This window comes from Aspergillus mulundensis (genome assembly GCF_003369625.1).
Source record: "Aspergillus mulundensis strain DSM 5745 chromosome Unknown scaffold_11, whole genome shotgun sequence".
Lineage (NCBI taxonomy): Eukaryota > Fungi > Ascomycota > Eurotiomycetes > Eurotiales > Aspergillaceae > Aspergillus > Aspergillus mulundensis.
Window position 1 is genome coordinate 544402 of NW_020797899.1, and position 21136 is coordinate 565537.

Consider the following 21136-nt stretch of genomic DNA (forward strand, 5'->3'; position numbering starts at 1 on the left):
ATTCTGGTTCCTGCGAGCCGAGCCGTGGAATGTATCAACATGCGTACCACCACTGTCTACCATGATTCCTCGCTGGAAGAGTAGAACACCTAGGTATAGGGCGACAAACATCAAGAATCGCATTACACTGCATTCTAAATCCCATGCTTGTCCCCCAGCCTAGGGTATGTGTGTTTACGCAGGAAAGGTTCCACGCCCTGCGTAAGAGCCTTCTCTCCCCATAGCAACGGAATCATCGAACGCGCTGTAGGTGCCTACCTTGAGGTCGGTACCGAACCTATCGGCCTGCATCCGCCAAACACCCACGTGCAATTCGTCCCTGGCTGGTCGAGCTCCAAACGAGCATGGCCCTCTGCTCTGCTCCGGGGCATGAAGTAGACAGGGACAGCAACAACTTCAACCCCCCTCCCCCGGGCCCCCGGTTCGCCTTCCCCGTTTAAGAATAGATGAACCCTCTTTCACTCACTCAAATCAGCCACGGGCACAGCACCAGCCAACCTTACCGCAGAGCCGCGGAGACGTGGAGCACGCAGTGCCCATGGATGTCCTGACGGTAAAATGCCGCATCTGCATCAGCATCTGAGCTGCGCTAACAATCCCGACCTGGAACAGTCAGTCCCGGGATACCGTATTACCCTGCACGCTTGGGAGACGCAGCGCATACGCCGGGCATACGGTACGAATATGCCAAAGCCCCGGAGGTAGGGTACCTAGGTAGGGTAGGTCGGGCACGGCGAGCTGGAGCTGGAGCTGGAGCTGCAGGATGGACGTCCGCGCGTCCTGGAGTCTACTTTACCCACCCATACTTCTACTGTAGAGGCAGAACGTGGACCTCGACCCAGCAATACCCCCCGGCTGGGCTTGGTCTTAAAACGGGGCCGTCATCTGACGCGGGATGCATGGTGCTCGGCACCAGCGTCAGGGGCTAAGGCCAAAGAAGGCATTTGTGGCGTCGCGCTGGCGCCGCTGCGTATTTTATTTTGCGGAATGGTATAGAGTTAGACGGAAGTCGAGCTGGGCACGATGCTTCGGGAAGCTAAAATAAACTACATACGTTGCAGGGCTTACGGCTTACGGCTTACGGCTTACGGCTTACGGCTTACAGGGCTTGCATGGGGGGCTGACGAATCCTGTAGTTAGGGTTACGGATACGCTGCTGTACGGTAATTTGGTACGGCCGGTATTACTGGTATGGACTGGTAAGGTCTCAGGAGCCGGGTAACAGTGCCATACGGTATGATACGACGGGACAGATCTAGATCCACTTGTGATTAATTTAGTCTAATCTTAATCTGGACCAGAGCCGCGGACGACAAATAACCTTACATCCATTGAACCTCGGACGGTCTAGTCCGATTGGGATGGTCTCCGTGGAACTGGAGGCCAAGATCGGCCGAGGTCGCTTACAGCATCCTCGCTAATGAGGGATTTCGACTGTCGGGTTGCATTGATTGATGCAGGTGGATGTGGAACTGGAGAGGTCGTTCTGAGGCGTTGCCCAGCTGTCGAGTCTGACGAGTCCAGGTCGCCTTGAGCCCAAGACTCATGTGCCGGGCGTCAATTTGTCCCCCGTAATATCGCAGTGTCCGTTCGTCCCTGGGATTCTATCCGATGTGTCGGATGTCCATCGACAGAATGCACGTCAACAGCGGTTGGAGCTGGGGCAGTCTCTCCTATACGGAGTCTGCTGTCCTGGTAGCATTCATAGTATTGCTTCTGGTGAATTTGAAGGGCGTCGTTGGGGTTTGGCATGTACGTACACTACGTATCCATCACTCCAATTCAACCTTGGCGTTTCCCGCTGTTTGACACTCTGCTTTTCTCTAGGTCCGGCTCTTCAAGGGTCTATGCACGCAGTACATCCTCGCCGCAAGAGAAAGAACCTCAACCTCAAAGGCCGAGCAACAAGCAAAGACCAACTTCAATGGCCCTCGCAATGACCCCAGCAAACCCACCCCCGCAGCCCCAAAAAATCCCCCCCGCCTCACCTCCTACCTCGTAACAACGCACCGCAACGCCCCCATCGACTGCGACTACAACATGCACAAGTCCAACAGCACCTTCTTCGCGGACCTCGACATCAACCGCGCGCAGCTGCTGCTCCGGCTATTCGGCGGGTTTCCGCGCTGGGCACCGGCCCCAGCTACACCCACGGGTACATCCTCGCAGTCTAGCAAAGGCGGCAGGAGCAAGGAAACTGAACGCTCGCTGAACGTCGCCCTCGGCGGCGTCTCCTGCGTCTTCAAGCGCGAGATCAAGCCGTTCCAGCGGTTTGAGATCTGGTCGCGGGTGCTAGGGTGGGATGGGAAGTGGGTTTTTGTTGCGAGTTACTTTGTCAAGGCGGGGATCCGCGTTTCTGGGCGTGGATCGGATGGGGGGTTGGATTGGAGTAAGGACATCCTGGCGACGTCGCTAAGTCGGTATGTGTTTAAGGATGGGAGGGTTACGGTGAGGCCGGTGGATGTTTTGAGGTTTAATGGGTTGCTGGAGGGGGTGGCGGACGGGGGTGCGGAGGGTTTTGGTGAGGAGATAAAGGGTGCGGGGTTGTTTGATGGGCTTGACGCGCTTCCTGGGCTGTTTGAGCCTGGCAGGTTTGGGGTGTTGGGGCGGTATTCGGATCTATAGGCTTAAGTCTGTTTAGAGATATGGAAATGATAAAGAATGAAGATGGTGTTAATAGGAGCATTGGCTTGGCGGTTGGGATTCACCTACTGTGTCTCTAGAGAGCGTTGGAGATAAAATATCAGGATAATACGTACATAGAAAAGAAGGTTGGAAATGGAGACAGTACAGCCGTTCATTCCGCTGCCTGCATGTAATATGCTCTAGCAGGAATACCCCCTTTCAGCCAACTCGCGATGCCAAACCTTTCCTTCTATTGCATGCAGAGCGTCACCGATACGGCAAAGGCGAAGCAGCCCTAACATGCAGCGGCACCATCTCATCCCCACCCAACCGGTCACGGTCATCATCCGGAATCTTCTGCATCTCCCGATTCCTCCTCCTAGCACAACACCCACAACAAGCCCCGCACGCAAAGATCTTCCGCAGCGGACTCGGCGGCATCACCGCATCAGGCCCCTTAATCACCCTGCCGGGATGCACCAGATTCCAAACCGCAATCGCGGCCCACATCGGCGCCGCATCAAACGCATACATATACCACTCGGTCGTACTAATCGTATTACTCTCATCGTTGCCCTGCGAGAACTCCACCAGCCGGAAAATGATCCGCACAGAAATGAACAGGAGGCTCGCGTACAGCGCATAGAGCAGCATCCGCCACTGCGCTTTTAGACCGGTCAGTCGTCCCTCCCGCGATAGTCGCAGCATGCGGCGGTGGTATTGGATCGCGATGACGGTGAAGCACACGATGAAGAACTGCTGGATCCCGATGCCAGCCATGTAGATGTCCAGGCCCTTTTTCATGGTCGCGGCGTCGGCGGTGGGCGTTGCCATTCCGCCGCCGATGAGCTGGATGACGAAGGCGCCGATGTCGAGGAAGACGAAGACCACTGCTAGAAGGGACGGCTTGAAGATCCCGATGCGCCGCTCGGGGATGAAGAAGTTTATCATCCGCGCCAGGACCATGTAGTCGAAGGCGTTGACCACTGCATGTATTCATGTTAACGGGATTTGTCAGTAGCATGGGAGACGGGGTGGACATACAGATCGGCGCCGTCAGAATGAACATCTGCGTCACGGTGAGAACGGTCGTGTCCTGCTGGTTCTTCGTGCTGACTGCGCGGGTGACGAACCCGGTGCATTCCCATGCTGCGCCGAGGAGGATCACCCAGACGAAGGCGGCTTTGTAGATGGTTGCTTGCATGAAGTGGGCGATTAGGAGGATGCCGAAGAGCACGGAGAAGGCCACTGCGGCGGCGAAGGAGGGGTAGTAGGCATACAGCGCATTGCAGTTGCCTGGTGGGACGTAGCCGTTGGAGTCGGGGGTGACGGTGGGCGTACAGGTGTTTGTCGGGAGGTCGAGGGAGAGGCTGAAGGTTGTGGAGGGGAGATTGAGGGAGGAGAGGGTGAACGGCTCGATGGAGATGGTGGGGAGGTCGAGGGTCAGATCGGGGGCGTAGTCGCGCGCGGTGTTGGTGGTGAGGGACGCTGTGGGCGCTGGGGTTGGGGCTGGCCCTGGGGCTGGGACGGCGAGGGCGCCGATTGCTGAGATTAACAGGAGTAGGAATAACATGTTGGGTTCCGGTCTATAAAGAAGGCAGTAGAAGGCGTTTAGTTCAAGGTGTACAGCAGAAAGCCATCTTTAACTAACCTTGCCTTTGTTTTCTCTGCTGTTGCCTTTGTTGTGATACACGCCGCCTGCTGCTATTTTGGTGCAGCAAATGCAGGGATGGGGGAGCACAGCAGGCACCTGGGAAATGCACCAGTCGCAGCGAGCAGACTAGGATGCGTGTCGAGATGCAATCTATATGGGTTAATTCTATTGGACTGCAGGCGCTAGGCAAATGAGCGCCGTCTAGCTCAGTTTCATCTTCTTTGTCTGCCCTAAATCCGCAGTATGCAACTAGTTTAGTTACTGTTTAGTTACTGTTTAGTCACTGGTGCTCGGAGCCGAGACCACGCCAGCCCAGGCCCGTGCAGGCCAAGACGAGTGATTTACGATGGGATTATGTTGTCAGATCGTTGCCCGAGCTGAGTGAGAGTTGTGCCTCGTGAGAGTTGGACCCTGGCAGGCTGTGCTGGTGGAGTCAGCTCGTTGGCAGTAGAAAGTGACCCCCAGCCTCCCCTCAAGCCGCTTTTCGTGCAGCAGAACCGACTACCGTAGCTTGTCACTGCTGGGATGTGTTCCATCGGCGTCGAAGATGTCTTTGGCCCGACTGTGGCCTCGACCTGTCGCAATGGGTTTGACTTCACCCTGTTGTTCGAAGAGGCTTTCTTCGTGATTGCTCCCTGCAGCCTCCTTCTCTTGTCTCTGCCGTTCCTCTTGTACAGACTGAGAGGTCAGCGGTTTCAGGGATCTTCTGGGCTTTCTCTCTACATCAAGCTGGTAGGTCATATGCGGCCCCGGGGTAGTTAAGATGCACAAACTAACCATCCCAGTCAAGCCATTTACTATCCACTGCCATCAAACTCGCCCTCCTCATCCTCCTTGTCGTGCCTAGTCTCGAAATCCCCAAGACCCGAGCCACAGTCGCTGCAGCTGCCATCTCCATCGCCGCCTCCCTCGCCGCGCTCGCCCTCTCATACCGGCAGCACCGCCGGTCGCCGCGCCCATCGACTCTCCTAACCCTCTTCCTAGGCTCATGCATCCCGCTGGACGCAGTCCGCGCTCGAACAATCTACGCAGTCCAGCCCCGCACGTACTTCATCGTGTTCGTCGTCGGTCTCGCATGCGACTCCGCCAAATTCATCCTAGAATGCCTCGAAAAGACCGGCTCCGGCGATGCGAATCCCCTCCCCGGCGAGGCCACGGGCAACGTCTTCAACCGGAATTTCTACTGGTGGCTCAACCCGCTGCTGCTGCGCGGGTTCAGGGAGGTGCTGGCGGTCGAGAAACTGGCTGCGATCGATGACCGCGTGAACAGCGAGTCTGATGCGGAGCGGTTCGCGAGGAAGTGGGATGCCGGTATGCAAGCCACCATTCGCATCCCAATCTTTCAGTCGATCGCTGATGAATTGCGTACCGTAGTAAGGGAGAAGTCTCCCCCGTCGCTGATCCTCCTCCTCCTCACGCACCACCGCAGCGCCTTCCTCGCCGCCGTCCTCCCCCGCCTCGCCTTGACCGGCTTCACTTTCGCACAGCCCTTCCTCCTCACCCGCATAATCGCCTATATCTCCGAGCCCGCGACGGCCCTCACAACATCCTACGGGACAGGCCTGATCCTCGCAACGGTGCTCATCTACCTCGGCCTCGCCATCACCCGCGCAACTAGCCAGCACAAGACGTACCGCCTTATCACCATGACCCGAGGCAGCCTCGTGCCGCTCATGTACAGCCAGACGCTGCGCCTCGATATTAGCTTCGTGCGCGACTCGGCCGCGCTCACGCTTATGAGCGTCGACATTGAGCGCGTTGCTTCGGGGCTGCGGAATCTGCATGAGGTCTGGGCGAGTCCGGTCGATGTGGCCCTCGCGCTGTGGTTGTTGACGAGGCAGCTGGGCGTTGCGGCTGTAGCGCCGGCGGGGGTTTTCGTTAGTAAGTTGTCTCGGTCCTGGTTACTTGGAGCAAGTGTGCTAATGCTTTGGGTATAGTATGCAGCGTCCTTGGCCTCGGTGTCGCGAGCACCATGGGCGCTCGGCAGCGGCGCTGGCTCGAGGCCATCCAGGAGCGCGTCCAGGTGACGTCGGACATGCTCAAGAGCATGAAGGAGATCCGGCTAGGCGGGCTGCAGGGGCCCATGGCGTCGAAGCTGGAGGGTCTGCGGACGGTTGAGATCTCGCAGTCGCGGCCGTTCAAGAAGGCGTTGGTTGCGATTGTCACGTTGTGTAAGCCGTTACCTGTTTACTAGGTCAGACGTTTTCAGGCTCAGAAGCTGACTTTAGTTAGCATTCACTACTGCTGCTTCCGGCCCTTTGCTTGCGTTCACCATGTACACACTCCTGGCCATCCGGAACGGAACGCCTGTCCTGAACTACGACAAGGCGTATACATCCTTGTCGTTGCTCGCCCTCCTCCAGACGCCCATGGCGCTGATCCTCGATGCCATCGCGGGCGTCGTCACTGCCATCGGCGCACTGCAGCGTATCGGCGAGTACCTATCTCGATCGACGTCAGATGTTCCGGGTCTGCCGGATGTGAGGCCAGGAGAAGACAAACAAGCAACGTCCACAGAATCAACGTCCACGGTGGCAGTAGACGCCATGGATCTCGAGAAGCCCAAGATTCCAGAGACGGGGACGGACACGGGCGCAATCATCCGTCTCGCAAACTTCAGCGCCGGCTGGAGCCCCGTGGACCAGAAACCCTTTATCCTCAAGAACCTAACCCTCGATATCCCTCCGCACAGTACAACATTCATCCTCGGCCCCGTTGCCAGCGGCAAGAGCACACTCCTCCACGCGATTCTGCGGGAAACGCCGTATACTGAGGGAACTTTGCACGTATCCCCGCATATCACGCGCATCGCGTTCTGCGCGCAGACGCCGTGGATCAGCAACGACACCATCCGCGCGAATATCCTCGGAACAAATCTCTTCGTGCAGGCGTGGTACGACCGCGTCGTTGAGGCCGTCGCACTGCGCGAGGATATCAGGGCGTTTGAGCACGGCGACCAAACGGTTGTCGGGGGCGGGGGTGTTTCGCTTAGTGGGGGGCAGCGGGCGCGGTTGGTGAGTATTCACAAAAATGCTAAGCTATGTTATAAATGCGCGCGCTGACTCGAATGGCTGCAGGGCATTGCAAGAGCAGTCTACGCGAAGGAAAAGCTCCTCCTGCTGGACGATGTGTTCAGCGGACTGGACGCGAAGACCGAGGAGCGCGTCTTCCACAACCTGTTCGGGTGGAATGGGCTGCTGAAGGAGACGGGGACAACGGCTGTGTTGGCGACGAATGCTGGTCTGTATTTCTACTTGCTATCCAGAATGCCTTCTTACTGACTGAGCCGGATAGTCCACCGCATCGCGTACGCAGACAGCATTATCCTGCTCAGCAGCGAGGGGCGGCGCATACACAAGGAGGAGACGGCCGCAGAAGAGATCATGCTGGAACGTCCGACGGATGCATCCATCGGCAAGAGCGAAGTCTCCAAAGCCACAGTGGAAGGGGCTCGGCCGGCATCTCTGATCGAGACTCCACAGGGCAGTGAACGGCGCACCGGCGATATGACGGTGTACAAGTACTATATCCAAGCAGTCCACCCCTGGAATGCGGTGATATTCATCGTGACTTGTGCCTTGTTTGTGATTGGACTCAGCCTGCCTCGTGAGTGATCCAGTCTTTTGGTCCTTTACCGAGCAAACCCTGACTGACTCTGCAGAATTCGTGGTGAGATGGTGGCTCCAGACAAGCGACGAGTATACCGTCTCCCACCGGGCGCAGTATCTGGGCATCTACGCTGCCCTGGCTGGTCTGGCCGTCCTCTCGCTTGCCGTCAGCGCTTGGTAACCTCCATCCTGCAATCAGCTCATCGCAGTACACTAATGCAAGGACAGGCAACTCACAGAGCGCATGCTTGCCAGGGCCTCAACGCACTTCCACAGCACCCTGCTCAGCACCATCCTCCGCGCCCCCCTCTCTCTCTTCTCAACAACCGACACCGGCACCATCATCAACCGCTTCGCGCAGGACCTGCAGCTCGCAGACATGGAGCTCCCTCTCGCGCTCTTCAACACGACCGTCGAACTACTCCAGTGCATCGCGCAGCTGATCATCATCGCCGTAGCCTCAAAGTACATCGGGATCGCCCTCCCAGCCCTGCTGCTGGTCTTCTGGCTCGTGCAAAAGTTCTACCTCCGCACCGCGCGCCAACTCCGTCTCCTCGACATCGAAGCCAAAGCTCCGCTCTTCAGCCGCTTCCTCGAGATCCTCTCGGGCCTCGTCACGATCCGCGCGTTCGGGTGGCAGGCGGACTTCGAGGCCCGGAATCGGGCTGCGTTTGACGCGTCGCAGAAGCCGTTCTACCTGCTGTTCTGTGTGCAGCGGTGGCTGAATCTGGTGCTGGACTTGGTGGTCGCGGGGATTGCGGTCATGGTTGTTGCTGTGGGGGTTAGGGTGAGGGATGGCGTCGATGCTGGCTTTCTGGGCATTGCGTTGGTGAATATTGTCCAGTTTAGTATCAGTATCAAGGCGCTGCTGTCGAACTGGACGCAGCTGGAGATTTCGATTGGTGCGGTGGCGAGGATTAGGTCGTTTGCGAGGGATACGGACAGCATGGCTCAGGAACAGGGAGGCGACGGGGAGCTTTCGCCATCGTGGCCAGAAAGGGGACACATAGAGTTCCGTCATGTCACGGCGTCATACGAGGGCTCGGCTCAGAGCGTCATCAGGGATTTGAATCTGACGATCGAGCACGGGCAGAAGATTGCGCTGTGCGGGCGCAGTGGAAGGTATGCCTCTTCCCCTTGTGCAATGGTCTGTATCTGACGTCTACAGTGGAAAATCCTCCCTCGTCTCGGCCCTCTTCCGCATGCTAGACATCACACAAGGCAGCATCCTGATCGACGGCCACGACATCACCAGCATCCCCCGCGAAACCCTCGCGACGCGCCTCGTCTGCGTCACCCAAACGCCCTACCTCCTTCCAGGCACAATCCAAACCAACATCGACCCCTTCAACACCTCCACCCCATCCGCCCTCACCCAGGTCCTGCAGCAAGTCCACCTCTGGGAAACCGTGCAGGCCCTCGGCGGGATCAGCGCCACCATACGAGACGACCACCTCAGCCTCGGCCAGAAGCAGCTCCTCTGTCTGGCGCGGGCGATGGTGCGGACTAGCTGCATTCTCATCCTCGACGAGGTCACGGCGAGCGTTGATGGTGAGACGGATGCGCTGGTGCAGGGGATTATCAGGACGCATTTTGCGGACCGCACGGTTGTCACTGTTGCGCATCGGATCGAGACGATTTTGGATGCGGATCTCGTGGCTGTTTTGGAGGAGGGCGTTGTTGTGGAGGTGGGCTCTCCGGGGAGTTTGCTGGAGAAGGAGTATAGCTCGTTTAGAGGGTTGCATAATGCTAGTAGGGGGTCTTTGAGAGTGTAGTCTGTAACCTTGGAGAGCGACTATGCGTTTGGTAGGTTTTTGGGGGCGTTGACTCTTGGAGATGAAAGCTTGGAGGCCACAGAGAGGGGCGAGATGAGAGGCCATCCCCGACGTGGATGACTAAGCTAATAAGCGATGGCTACACTGGGGGCGAGCAGTATAGTACAGTATAGTACGCTCCGACATTGAAGAATGGATTTTGCCTTGAAATATATGGTATATAATCAGTTAGATAGGTGTACATCTAAGGAATAGCCCTTCGATGCAAATGGCTTACGGTCCATCGCTTTGCCTTCATGTTGTAGACATCTATAGCCCTCCTAAGCTGCATCCCCTCTTTTGATTTTGGATTTTGGACCGTGATAAAGGGGAGAAAAACGCCTATGAGGAAGAGGAGGAAGTATAGACGTAGCTACCTAGAATATTCTACACCCGCTCTATACTTGGGTTAATATTAATAGTGTGGCTAGCATAGTAGCGTACGGCTTCTCGCTAGCCGACACAAATATATATATGTATCTACAATATAAGAATATAGCTACCCCATAGGAACTGCGTAGACATGATGATGGACGAACCATTGCCCCCGAATCATCATAGGCGAAGTCCTCGGTGTGGGCGCTTACCGTACTTTTCTGTCCTGATGGAAACGTCAAAGCATGCGGTATAGAATACCAAACCAGCGGAATGGATTACTTCACTTGGATTCTCGAAATCCCCTCCTCACCACGACGGCGGAATCCAATACTTCTCCCAATGCTCCTCCGTATCAGCCTCTCGAAACTTCTCAATCCCCCCCCGAACCCCATCCCCATCAACCTCCCAATCGCCCCCCTCAACCCTCTCCGCCCAATTGTTCAACACCTTGTCAATCACCACCAAATGAGCGTTCGTGATCCCATTCGTTATGCCAGCCTGGTACAGAGCCCCGGGGTCATCGTAAAGCCTCGCTTCCTCGAAATCAAGGTCGCCATCGCGGAGCCCCAACGGCTGGCCATTAGAGAACCGAGCCCATCCCTGCCGACCGATGCCGAAGGGTAAGAAGAGTCGACACCCATTGCTCCAGAAAAGGGGCCAGCGCTCGACGACGGGGTTGATGTAGAACCCGGGTGTTATGTTGTGGATCCCGTTGTGGTAATCACAGGGTCCGACTAGCTCTCCGGCTGTCTCTGTGTCCGTGTCCGTGTCGACCTGGAAGAGGCGGAGGGGGCAGTTGCCTGGGAATTGGCCTAGGTTTCTGTGTGGGGAGGTCACGAAGTCGGTGATGGGCTGGTTGTTGAATTCAGGGGTCGTGGGGAATCGGATCCCAGGGGCGATGTAGCGGAATGAGACTTTGCAGGCGGAGATGGCGGTTAGGAACTCGTGGGCGAATGAGAACGAGGGCAGGATATCCTTATTGTATATTGCTGGATCATGCCATGGCAGGTCCAGAAGAGCAATTGGCTTGTCTTTCTTTTGGTTCTCGACCCGGGACTCGATTGCGTGTATGAGACGCTTGAATGCGGTGGTTGCCCTCTCCAGGTCTGTTTTCGTGTACTGGTGAATCATCCAGGGCTCGACGACTCCAACGGTGAAATCGCGGCGTAGCTCTGGCAGCGTTGCGGGTATCGCGGTCACTTTTCCTTCGTCGATCATCTGGAGATATGAATCCAGAATCACCTCCAGGGGCATCCAGCTCCATTCATGACTGGTGATATACTTAGTGTCATTATAGTCCTCGACAAAGCTTGCCTTCATGGACTTCTGGTCAAAGCTACCAAAATATGAGGTCAGATCATATTGCTGCCAGTAGGGGATTGAAAATGAACATACAGAAGACCCTCATCATCCCCCATCCGAAAACCAGCCGCCTGGTACAGCTTCAGAAACCGTCCAGGCTCATCAACAAGACCAAAGCTGTACCTGACATCGTCCTCGAAAAATCCTTCCGGGAACTTCAATGCCCCAATGAAGAAAAAGAGAGGCTTCAGCAGCACGTCTTCATCCCATGCCCTCTTGAGGAACTCGATCAGGGATGGATGCAGAGCGTCGGCGACTTCCGGGGGTGGGGCTCTGGCCTCCCACCAGCTTGGAGGAGCAGGGGGCATGGAGCCGCCTTTTGCTTTCACGACGCGTGTTAGGAGCTCGTTGTGCAGGGCTGCACAGCGCTCGTAGTCCATGCGACCGGGGCCGAAGTCGCGGATGGGACTGGAGGGGGTGATGCGGGGATATCCAGGGGGAGTGTCGGAGGAGGCCATTGAGATGGAGAGGCGAGCACCGCAGGTGAGGTGCGAATGGTATCAAGGTAGGTTGGTAAGTGTGATTGATGGATGACAATATGTAAACAGGAGGTCTCGAGCAACCTCCTAGGTGGACATAAGCTCTGTAGATCGCGTGAAGGGGGTAGGACCGCTAGGTACTAATACTGGCTAGAAACTGGGCATGACTCATGGACAGAGCACAGAGACCATGGTATAGGGGTCCAGCAAAGCCACTAGCAGGATGATCTGAATGGACGGGGACTGGCAAAGCGGCAGATTCCGCCGGCCAAGGAGCGCCAAGAGCCTATATTGAGTCAGCCTCTCTCCCCTCCGAAAGTACCAGCAAATGATAAAATTGAACGGTAAAAAAACATACAACAGCTGGGATTCGCATGTGGTCACCCACCATACTACTAACCAGCCGGCGTGTGGTTTAAGTACGGCTGAGCGGACGGGAAGCCCTGTTCTCCACACCCTGTGGTCGTATGTGATAAATCCTTCACACAGTCTAAGCCATATTCCAATAGATTTTAGATCATAGCAAGCTGCAAAAGGATACATGGGGTTGTGACGGGTTACCTGTAGGTACGACGTAGCTAGTAGCTTCACGTGCTCTGAGCCAATCACTAGTACTGTAATCAGCATCGATGGCCATGAAGGTCGGCAAACATAACGATGTTGGAAAGAGAGCAATTCTGTCAGGTGAACCTGAAATGCAAGGCTCTTATTGGTTGGCCAGGAAGAACTATACGGAGCGGAGTTCATGCAATTCATGTTGAGGTGCTGTACCTATATACTTAACATAACATGGCAGACATCATTACCTTCAAGGCCCGGAAAGTCAGCTAGGAGGACACCGCTGAGTTTTTACCTTATCTTTCCGGGGAATGTTCAAAATGGCAAACCAAACATACAAACAGCCAAGACCTAGCTTGCTGTTGTGGTCACCAAGAACTGTTAGATGCTGTAGTGCCTCCGGTTAGTACAATCGAATCTTCACCCCATCTCCATGAGACATGGTCAGATTCGCTCGGATCAGAGGCTGATCGCGGTCTGGCTCGCCGTTTTCGATCTTCGAGAAACGCTGCATCAAGCGAACAATGGTGTAGCTTGCTTCTGTCAGAGCATATTGTTCTGAACGGTTCGTAGTCAGAATCCGTCATTATGAGCAGATGAGGTGGAGAACTCACGGCCAAGACAAATACGCGGGCCTCCGTTGAAAGGAAGGTATTCCCAGCCGCGCTTGGCATTTTCCTCCCAGCGTTCAGGTCGGAAGGAATCGGCGTCGGGGCCCCAGAGGTCCTTCCGGCGGTGCATTGCGTAAACACTGTAGAGGAGCAGTTGGCCTTTTGCGATGAAGACTGGGCTCTTGCCGTCAGGGCCACCGCCGACGGGTAGGGATGTGTCTTTGGTGGCGATGCGAGCGTTCAGAGGAACTGGGGGTAGGAGGCGTAGGGCTGCATTGGAGTGGGTTTGTTAGCAAAGGTAGCTTAGTTGATAAGCTTGTGGCCTCCTGTACGGAGGTTCACTCAGGTGGTGATAAAATGTGAGGTATCTTTGAGGCCAAGGAACACTTGGCGCAACTCGAAGCAGTTCCAAGGTCAAAAAACGACAAGTTGATGGTTGTCAACCTACCTTCATTCAAAACGTAGCGTAAGTATGGAAGATCCTTCAATTTGGTCTGGGTGATTTTTTCATTTGGATGCTGGTCATCTCCAAATTCTTCGACAATGATTCGCCGCAGTTTGTCCCAGACAGCAGGGTTCCGGGCAAGAAAAAAGAAGACGGAGCTAAGGAGACTGGCGGTTGTGTCACGGCCTGCCAGTAGGATATTGAGCATGTTGTCTCTCAGGATCTTCGGGTCATCGTTGTCCTCAGCAAGAGCCTCGGCGAAGATATATCTCCCTGGTTCTTTCTTCTCGGGATGTCTCCTAGCTTCGATTGCTTGATGTACATAGTAGTCAACAACCTCCTTGACGCGTCGGTTCGCATCACGGAACTCTTTGGAAGTTACCATCCAATAGAAATTCCCAGCCATAGCCCGCCAGTTGAGATAATGCAAGGAGGTGTTGAAGGCATCTGCAAAGCCCTCTGAGTTGTTGACGGTCGACCTTTTTAGCAGAGTATCCTCGTCCATTGAGTGCACGGATTCGCCGAATAGAAAGTGGGTGGACGAATCCGTGGTCATAAGGAAGAAGAGCCGTTGGATATCAAAGGTTGACCCGTCTTTAGGCATAAGCTCGATCATCCGGGAGATATGGCTTTCCATGAGGTCTAGGTCAGCAACCTGCGGAGTCAGCAATAAGTACATTTGCTTAAGGCCGGGGTGTATCTACCTGGTCCCGAGTAAACTGCGGTCGAAGCAAGGCGCGGGCATGAGACCATCCTGGTCCATCAAGTGTGAAGATGCCTTGGCCGAGCAATGGGCCGAATTCGCGCTCTCTAAGACCCAGACAAAAATCATTGAACTGGGTGGCTAAGACAGCCTTCAAGTTTTCCGGTTCGATGGTCGAAACTCCCGTCCGTCCCAGAAAACTTTGTTTGAAGGTGAATCCATGGATATTGTACTTCTCAGTGATGAATTCCACCGGTCGGCTCTGCCTGATTGCTTTGGCGAGGTCGAGAAATGGCGGGATACCGAAGAAGCCTGATGGAGCGATATTAGGGGACTGACAACCCCACTGTCTGGCATTCTTCCGGCGCTGTAAGCGCTGATGGATGTCTCGTAGGATTAGAAATACGAGACAGAAGCCAGCTAGGAGCAGAGTTGGAAGTGATAGCATGACGCAATGCAGACCTTGACAGGTATGAAGGTGGGAGCCTGGGAGACGGAGGATCAAACGACAACAGCAGAGGGGGAGGCATGGTTATAAGAGCACTGCATGGAGCCCAGGCAGCTCCATGCACATTGGACCATGGTTTAGCATCCCAAACGTCGACGTGCAGAGGAAGGCGCGTGGAGACGGAGTTCGGAGGAGAATCGCCGCTGACCTCACTAGAGAATGGCATCGCAAGCTGTCCCCAATCCGGTTAGCGTGGAATGCCATCCAGTCTGGCCGACTCCGCCCCCGGCCTTCTCTAAGATCTACCATCTACCACGGTGCAAAGTCCGTCCGAGAATACGAGAAGCCTATGTGGATGCCTATACTCCGTACTATGTGTGACTATGTGCGTGATAATTGCTTACAGAACTCTTGCTCCCGATACGCTCGCAGAATAGGCTACCTGCAGCGATGACTCCTACTTCTGCTTCTCGAAGCACGGAAGCCACTCCCTCAACGCCCGCCGGAAGATATCTCGCGACACCTCGGCAAGTTCCGAGCCAACTTGGAAATCAAAGCAGTGGACCTGATTGGCTCCGACATACCCAAACACCGTGTCCGCCGCCGTCTGCACCCCGCATTGCGGAATGTCCGACGTGACGGTGAGCTGCGGCGAGAACGACTCGGTTGAAAGCGGCGTCATCGTCCTCCAGGGGTCGAACTCTCCAGCGCTGAAATACACGTTTGATGGCCTGGCGTTCCAATCGCCAAACGCCTTCACCGCGTCGGTCTGCGGTTCTGGGGGAAGGAGGCCTCTTTCTACGGCTTCGGGGAACTGCCGGTTGCACATGAACTGCTGGAATTCTTGTGTCTGGTATCGAGAGAGCAGGGAATGAGTTCCCTCGTTGTTGCTCTGGTAGAATCCCCACTCTGAGCAGTACTGCCAGGTCCAAGCGATCGCGTCTGCTCTGGTTACAGGCTTGTTCAGTTCGCAGGACGTAGCGGTGCGCTTGTTGAGGCCTTCGCAGTTTGTCTCGTAGTTGAGATTGATCACCTCCGTGAATGTCGGCCATGTGGCCCAGCGTTCTGCCAGGTACTTGTTTCCAAGTCGAGGTGCCAGGCCTTCTGGTCCTGCCGCTAGCCCTGTCACCGGATCCGATTCGAGATGACGACAGAACGGCCCCAGCGACCCCGAAGGGCCTTCCAAGCCGTAACTCTGGAAATACCCGAATATTCCTGAAAGGGCTGCAGTGAAGTCTTCGTTTGAGTTCTTCTCAGCGCCAACACCAAAGAAGAGCTGCTTTATTGCGACGGCAGTGTCTTCCTGAGAGAGCTGGTCGTCGATATATTCGAGAGCCGCGTGGATGTCTAGGGCACAGTTGCCTAGTCCGTTGGCCACCATGGATCGATAAATTTGTTCATAATACACGCTCATATCGATCTGCGCATGGACCACAGCTGAGGAAGCGAACGCGGCGAATATTGTGTCTGGGTACTCCTTGCGAGCGAATGCAGCTCGTGCGCCAGGATACGAGCCTCCAACCATAATCCAAGGTGTCAACTCGGGAGTTAAGTCATACTTCTCGAAAGACGGACGAGTGAAGTTCTCCGCGAAGACGGGAATATCTGCCAGCGCCTGTCTCGTGGTAAGATACTTCCAATGTTCTGGTGGGGTGTTATTGGTAACGGGAAATGGCAGTGAGTCTCCGTAATATCTGCAACTGTCAGATCTCCATCATCCCACGTCGACTACGTGAAATAACCGACCGATGCTCCCATACTATCCCAATGGCATTGAACTCCTGCAGCACATCTGGGAAGAACGAGGCACTCGCTGTGAGAAGAGCGGCGCTTCCTTCCCCGTTGGCTTCCCCGACATCATAAAAGAAGACTGGCCCACCCGGCGCATAGTGCTCGTCATTTACCCAGAACCGATTCTGGAAGGTCCCGACAGACGGATCGTCATGGTCGATGGGAAGCTGCAGAACTTCTTAGTCTGGTGTATCTTGCCCCTGGATACAACGCCATCCTACCGAAACATATTCTGCTGGAGTGCCGACTTTCGTGACGGCCTCTCGGAACGTCTGGCGATCCTTTAGCACAAGATCCCAATCTATTCCCAACTCAGCAGCCGTTCGCAATTCCCTGGCTAGGTCGGGCCGAAATGGAAAGCCGGCGGCAGACTTGACTAGCAGCGCCACGATGGCGGTTGGGATCAACGAAAGGAACCGCATCTTGTACGTGAACGTTATGATGAAGTAAGAGAAAAGAGACAACTTTCATGTACAACGAAAGAGGAAATAAGCATGGACGGGTTGAAGAATATACAACTTGCGAGAAGTCTGTCCTCAAGGCAAATCATCATGGGCAAGACGCTGCATTTCTATACCACGATTGAACACCGACGGCTGCAGCGAGAACAGCCTTCATCATCGCCATATCTGGCTCTCCTGATCCAGGCCGCACAAAGAAAAGCAAAGACATGCGTGTCAGCGGGGCGGATTCATCGTGTGCGGCACAAGGGGCGGGGGTCCTAGGCGAGATTAAAACTTGATCTTGATGTCTTTCGGGCCAGAAACATCGATGCCAGACAGAAACAGCAGATGTCTTCGATACAGCCCCTTCGTGGAATTCGAAGAAGACAGCTTGGCCTTCGAGAACAATATCAACATTCTTGATTTGCTGCAAGATCCGGAGGACCGGAACCAGATCGACCTAGCATTCTTCACCTGGGCCATGCGGTTGTTGCAGAGGGGCCAACAGTCGGGACTCTGGACAGAGACATGGTCAGCATGGAAAGTTCCCCCTGATCCAAACTCAAATCAACCATAGGTCAATCACGAACTCGGATTCTCATTTTATCTGGATAGCTGCACGTAGGCGAAACCCGCATTCGCCGAAGCGCTCAAACAAATCGAGAACATGAGAAGCAAAAACACGGTGAATGGAATGCAGCGGGCTCTTGCCGGGGCCGAAAGTAATTCATACATTTCTCCGAACACGTTACGACCCCGAAGGGTTGGAATGCAACTGTATCAATTGGAATGTGCCCATCCGCCAATGACAAGCGCAGAAGCGGCGACTCAGTCGCACAAATCACCTGTTACCCTTGATCCATGCACTTTGTGGGAGCACAATTCTTGAGCTCTGTTTGCCATGCTCCAGTGTTTGAAGACGGCGAAGTGAAATCAGGAAAACTATCCAGTTCCTGCTGTCTGAGTTGGCGGGCTCTTGTGGCTCTCCGACCGTAGCCCTAACAAACTTTGCAGGGTTCAGGCGAGTCAGCGTCCTGGCAAATGCTTGGGAAGAGCTTCATCCAGTTCCTGCTGTTGCTGAATGGAATAGCATCGCCAAGTCATTGTTGGTAGCCAACAAAGCTGTCTCTGGCCATGCTTGTCAGCTTGAGAGAAAACAACTCACCGGTTACCTATTCGACTTGTTTGCCCAACCCTGACCGGCATTATTGTTTCACAGAGATTGGCTTGACATCGAGTTTCGGGAAAGCGCATGGAAGACGTTGATAGTCAAACCACTTGGGCCTCTTGGCGGTTTGAGCTGTCTCATCTAGATGGCCTGCCGCCCCACAGATTGCACAACGCCTGAACTTTCTTTCGTCTTAACAGGGGTGAGATACGAGCTGTCAATCGATGAATAGATTATTCAGGGTTCATCGTCAGCCGCCCCCGGACGGAATCACGACAGGGCCCTAGCCGGTGTTTACAGTCTCACACCGTCCGTATCGTCCGCGTTGAAAGGAGGTATCGCGACAGGGCTATTCGGCGTAATGATGTCCGTCCGCCATTGAGCGCTCGTTGATAAATTGAACTCCTGCGGAGGACGATAGATCCCTGAATCAGTCGCCAAGGGCCCTATATTGAGGTCCAAATATAGACACGGTTTAACCGTCAGAAATAAACTGCCCATCCCGGCCATAAACCCACTTTCTCCGCACTCTGCACGAATCCCGGTCAATTCTCCGCTCAAGGCCCTACTAGGCAGTGTCAGGCACGCTACACCTATCAATCCTGTCGCCCTGACAGGTTAGAACTAACCATCTCGACACGGAGCTACAGCCTCCTTTGACCCGTGGGATGCAGATTGGTGGAACCTCCTGACAAGAACATGAAGACTTCCAAGCGGCAGGGGCTCATGTTCCCTATGTCCTGAAGAACGGCGTGAAATGATTTAAGCTCAGCCTTGCCTCGGAGATCGACATCAGTTTCAAGCGACCACCACGCACATCATGTTCTCCAAGACATTTCTTCTTTCCTCCATTGCTCTGGGGGCCAGAGTCGTGAATGCGGCGTTTGGTATTACCGACAATGGCAGCTCCTACACCATCGACGCCAACGCTGCCAACTTCTTGAAGTTTACGGTCAACAAGTCCAGCTGTGACATCACGTCCATTTCGTTCTACGGCTCGGAGCTGCAATACCAGAGCACAGGAAGCCATATCGGTTCTGGACTCGGTTCGGCTACGGTATCTGCGACTCAGGATGGTGGGTACTAGCAACAAAAGCACTGGATATGCGCTGACGGCTGCAGGCGACTACATCAAGGTTACTTGCGATACGTCGACTTTGACTCAGTACTTTGTTGTCCATAATGGAGACCCCATTATCCATATGGCTACCTATATCACCGCAGGTAATATTCATGTCTCCCAGATCTTGGTTGCAGCTGACATGTATAGAACCATCGATCGGTGAGCTGCGCTTTATTGCTCGTCTTAATTCCGACCTTCTGCCAAACGAAGAGCCCTTCGGCGATGTCTCAACCACAGCTGGCAGCAGTTCCACCGTCGAAGGATCCGACGTGGTCAGTATTCTACGTATTACAAGAAGAGATCTTGCTCTGACCGTCACAGTTCGTCGTCGACGGCGAGACCCGTAGCAAGTTCTATTCCAGCGAGCGGTTCATCGACGACCAGAGACACTGTGAGTAACTTGCTTGTCTCACCAAGCCTATCTAACGCTGTATAGGTATCTCTGGAAGCGCCCACCGCGTCTGCATGATCCTCAACCAATACGAGTCTTCATCCGGCGGTCCTTTCTTCCGGTATATCTCTTTCTCCATCAGGATGGTATATTGCTGACTTCTCTAGTGACATCAACTCCAACAATGGTGGCTCTTACAATGCGCTTTACTGGTACATGGTACGTACCCCGACCCCAGTCCACCGCCACAGCTAACCAGCTAGAACTCCGGCCACGCCCAAACCGAATCCTACCGCATGGGCCTGCACGGTCCTTACTCGATGTACTTCAGCCGAAGCGGAACGCCCGGCACCAGCATTGACACTTCTTTCTTCGCCAACCTCGGTATTAAGGGATACGTTGCTGCAAGTGGTAGAGGAACCGTGACCGGGACTGCCTCCGGCGCCGACTCGAGCATGGATTGGGTTATTCACTGGTATTTAACTCAATTGATCCGAGTGCCACAGCTGCTGATCATGTCAGGTACAACGATGCTGCCCAGTACTGGACCTACACAGCCTCCGGCGGCAAATTCACCTCCCCCGCCATGAAGCCCGGCACCTACACGATGAAATACTACCAAGGCGAATACGCAGTTGCCCAGGACACCGTGACCGTGACCGCCGGTTCAACCACAACGAAGAACATCTCCGGCTCCGTCAAGACAGGCACCACCATCTTCAAGATTGGAGCGTGGGACGGCCAGTAAGCTCCCTTTTCCCCACCTTCCCCCCTTCTCGTGATTTGCCTCGAGAAACTGACAGACTGTGCCACCAGACCAACCGGCTTCCGCAACGCCGACAAACAACTCCGCATGCACCCCTCCGACTCCCGAATGTCCAGCTGGGGACCCCTCACCTACACCGTGGGCTCCTCCTCGCTCTCCGACTTCCCAATGGCCATCTTCAAGAGCGTCAACAACCCAGTGACCATCAAGTTCACCGCTACATCCGCGCAAACCGGCGCGGCGACTCTGCGTATCGGAACAACGCTCTCTTTCGCTGGCGGTCGGCCGCAGGCAACGGTATGCCGGACCTACCTTCGCTGAAAATGAAATGCTAACAAGAGATTCAGATCAACAGTTACACGGGCTCTGCGCCCGCCGCGCCCACGAACCTCAATTCCCGCGGCGTCACGCGCGGAACGTATCGCGGGAACGGCGAGGTCTATGATGTTTCTATACCGTCCGGCACGATTGTCGCGGGCCAGAACACGGTTCGTTTCCCTTTCAACATGATCCTGCCTCGTCTTGTTGCGGTGTCGAGTATGTATGAATGGCTGGCTAACTCGCCCTGTTCTGTTTATAGATCACCATCAGTGTTATCTCCGGCAGCTCGGGGGATACCTACCTGAGTCCTAATGTGGTATGTACTGACCTTGCTTTTCATTTGTCTTCGGGAGGGTGTCTCCCATTTCCGGGCTGCGTGATTCAGACTCTGACTGCCTGCGTCTTTAGATCTTCGATTGCATTGAGCTCTTCCAGTAGGCGGTTGGGC

At 54.9% G+C, this 21136-nt stretch overlaps 7 protein-coding genes across 7 annotated transcripts; 3 read left to right on the forward strand and 4 right to left on the reverse strand.

The window, feature by feature from the left end:
- Positions 1-1635: 1635 nt before the first annotated feature.
- Positions 1636-2625, forward strand: DSM5745_09082 (acyl-CoA thioesterase; the record flags this gene model as incomplete). The annotated part of the gene is made up of 2 exons (XM_026751098.1): positions 1636-1752; positions 1828-2625. 2 exons carry the CDS (start codon positions 1636-1638, stop codon positions 2623-2625), a joined length of 915 nt encoding a protein of 304 aa, XP_026600184.1.
- Positions 2626-3190: 565 nt separating this feature from the next.
- Positions 3191-4198, reverse strand: DSM5745_09083 (uncharacterized protein; the record flags this gene model as incomplete). Its single annotated transcript, XM_026751099.1, has 1 exon — positions 3191-4198. One exon carries the CDS (start codon positions 4196-4198, stop codon positions 3191-3193), a length of 1008 nt encoding a protein of 335 aa, XP_026600185.1.
- Positions 4199-4804: 606 nt separating this feature from the next.
- On the forward strand, positions 4805-9662 carry DSM5745_09084 (Metal resistance protein YCF1; the record flags this gene model as incomplete). The annotated part of the gene is made up of 9 exons (XM_026751100.1): positions 4805-5011; positions 5065-6160; positions 6217-6450; positions 6512-7293; positions 7357-7519; positions 7574-7885; positions 7941-8064; positions 8116-9009; positions 9056-9662. The coding sequence occupies 9 exons, from the start codon at positions 4805-4807 to the stop codon at positions 9660-9662; spliced, it is 4419 nt and encodes a 1472-aa protein (XP_026600186.1).
- A 723-nt stretch (positions 9663-10385) lies between these two features.
- Positions 10386-11899, reverse strand: DSM5745_09085 (uncharacterized protein; the record flags this gene model as incomplete). The annotated part of the gene is made up of 2 exons (XM_026751101.1): positions 10386-11415; positions 11475-11899. The coding sequence occupies 2 exons, from the start codon at positions 11897-11899 to the stop codon at positions 10386-10388; spliced, it is 1455 nt and encodes a 484-aa protein (XP_026600187.1).
- A 982-nt stretch (positions 11900-12881) lies between these two features.
- On the reverse strand, positions 12882-14685 carry DSM5745_09086 (cytochrome P450; the record flags this gene model as incomplete). Its single annotated transcript, XM_026751102.1, has 4 exons — positions 12882-13036; positions 13093-13359; positions 13538-14189; positions 14239-14685. The coding sequence occupies 4 exons, from the start codon at positions 14683-14685 to the stop codon at positions 12882-12884; spliced, it is 1521 nt and encodes a 506-aa protein (XP_026600188.1).
- A 457-nt stretch (positions 14686-15142) lies between these two features.
- On the reverse strand, positions 15143-16898 carry DSM5745_09087 (putative serine peptidase, family S28; the record flags this gene model as incomplete). The annotated part of the gene is made up of 3 exons (XM_026751103.1): positions 15143-16379; positions 16432-16643; positions 16698-16898. 3 exons carry the CDS (start codon positions 16896-16898, stop codon positions 15143-15145), a joined length of 1650 nt encoding a protein of 549 aa, XP_026600189.1.
- A 2009-nt stretch (positions 16899-18907) lies between these two features.
- rglA (putative rhamnogalacturonase B) lies at positions 18908-21126 on the forward strand (the record flags this gene model as incomplete). The annotated part of the gene is made up of 12 exons (XM_026751104.1): positions 18908-19163; positions 19210-19311; positions 19358-19482; positions 19532-19601; positions 19647-19722; positions 19769-19820; positions 19865-20076; positions 20124-20345; positions 20418-20664; positions 20715-20855; positions 20948-21004; positions 21097-21126. The coding sequence occupies 12 exons, from the start codon at positions 18908-18910 to the stop codon at positions 21124-21126; spliced, it is 1590 nt and encodes a 529-aa protein (XP_026600190.1).
- Between the last annotated feature and the right edge of the window lie 10 nt (positions 21127-21136).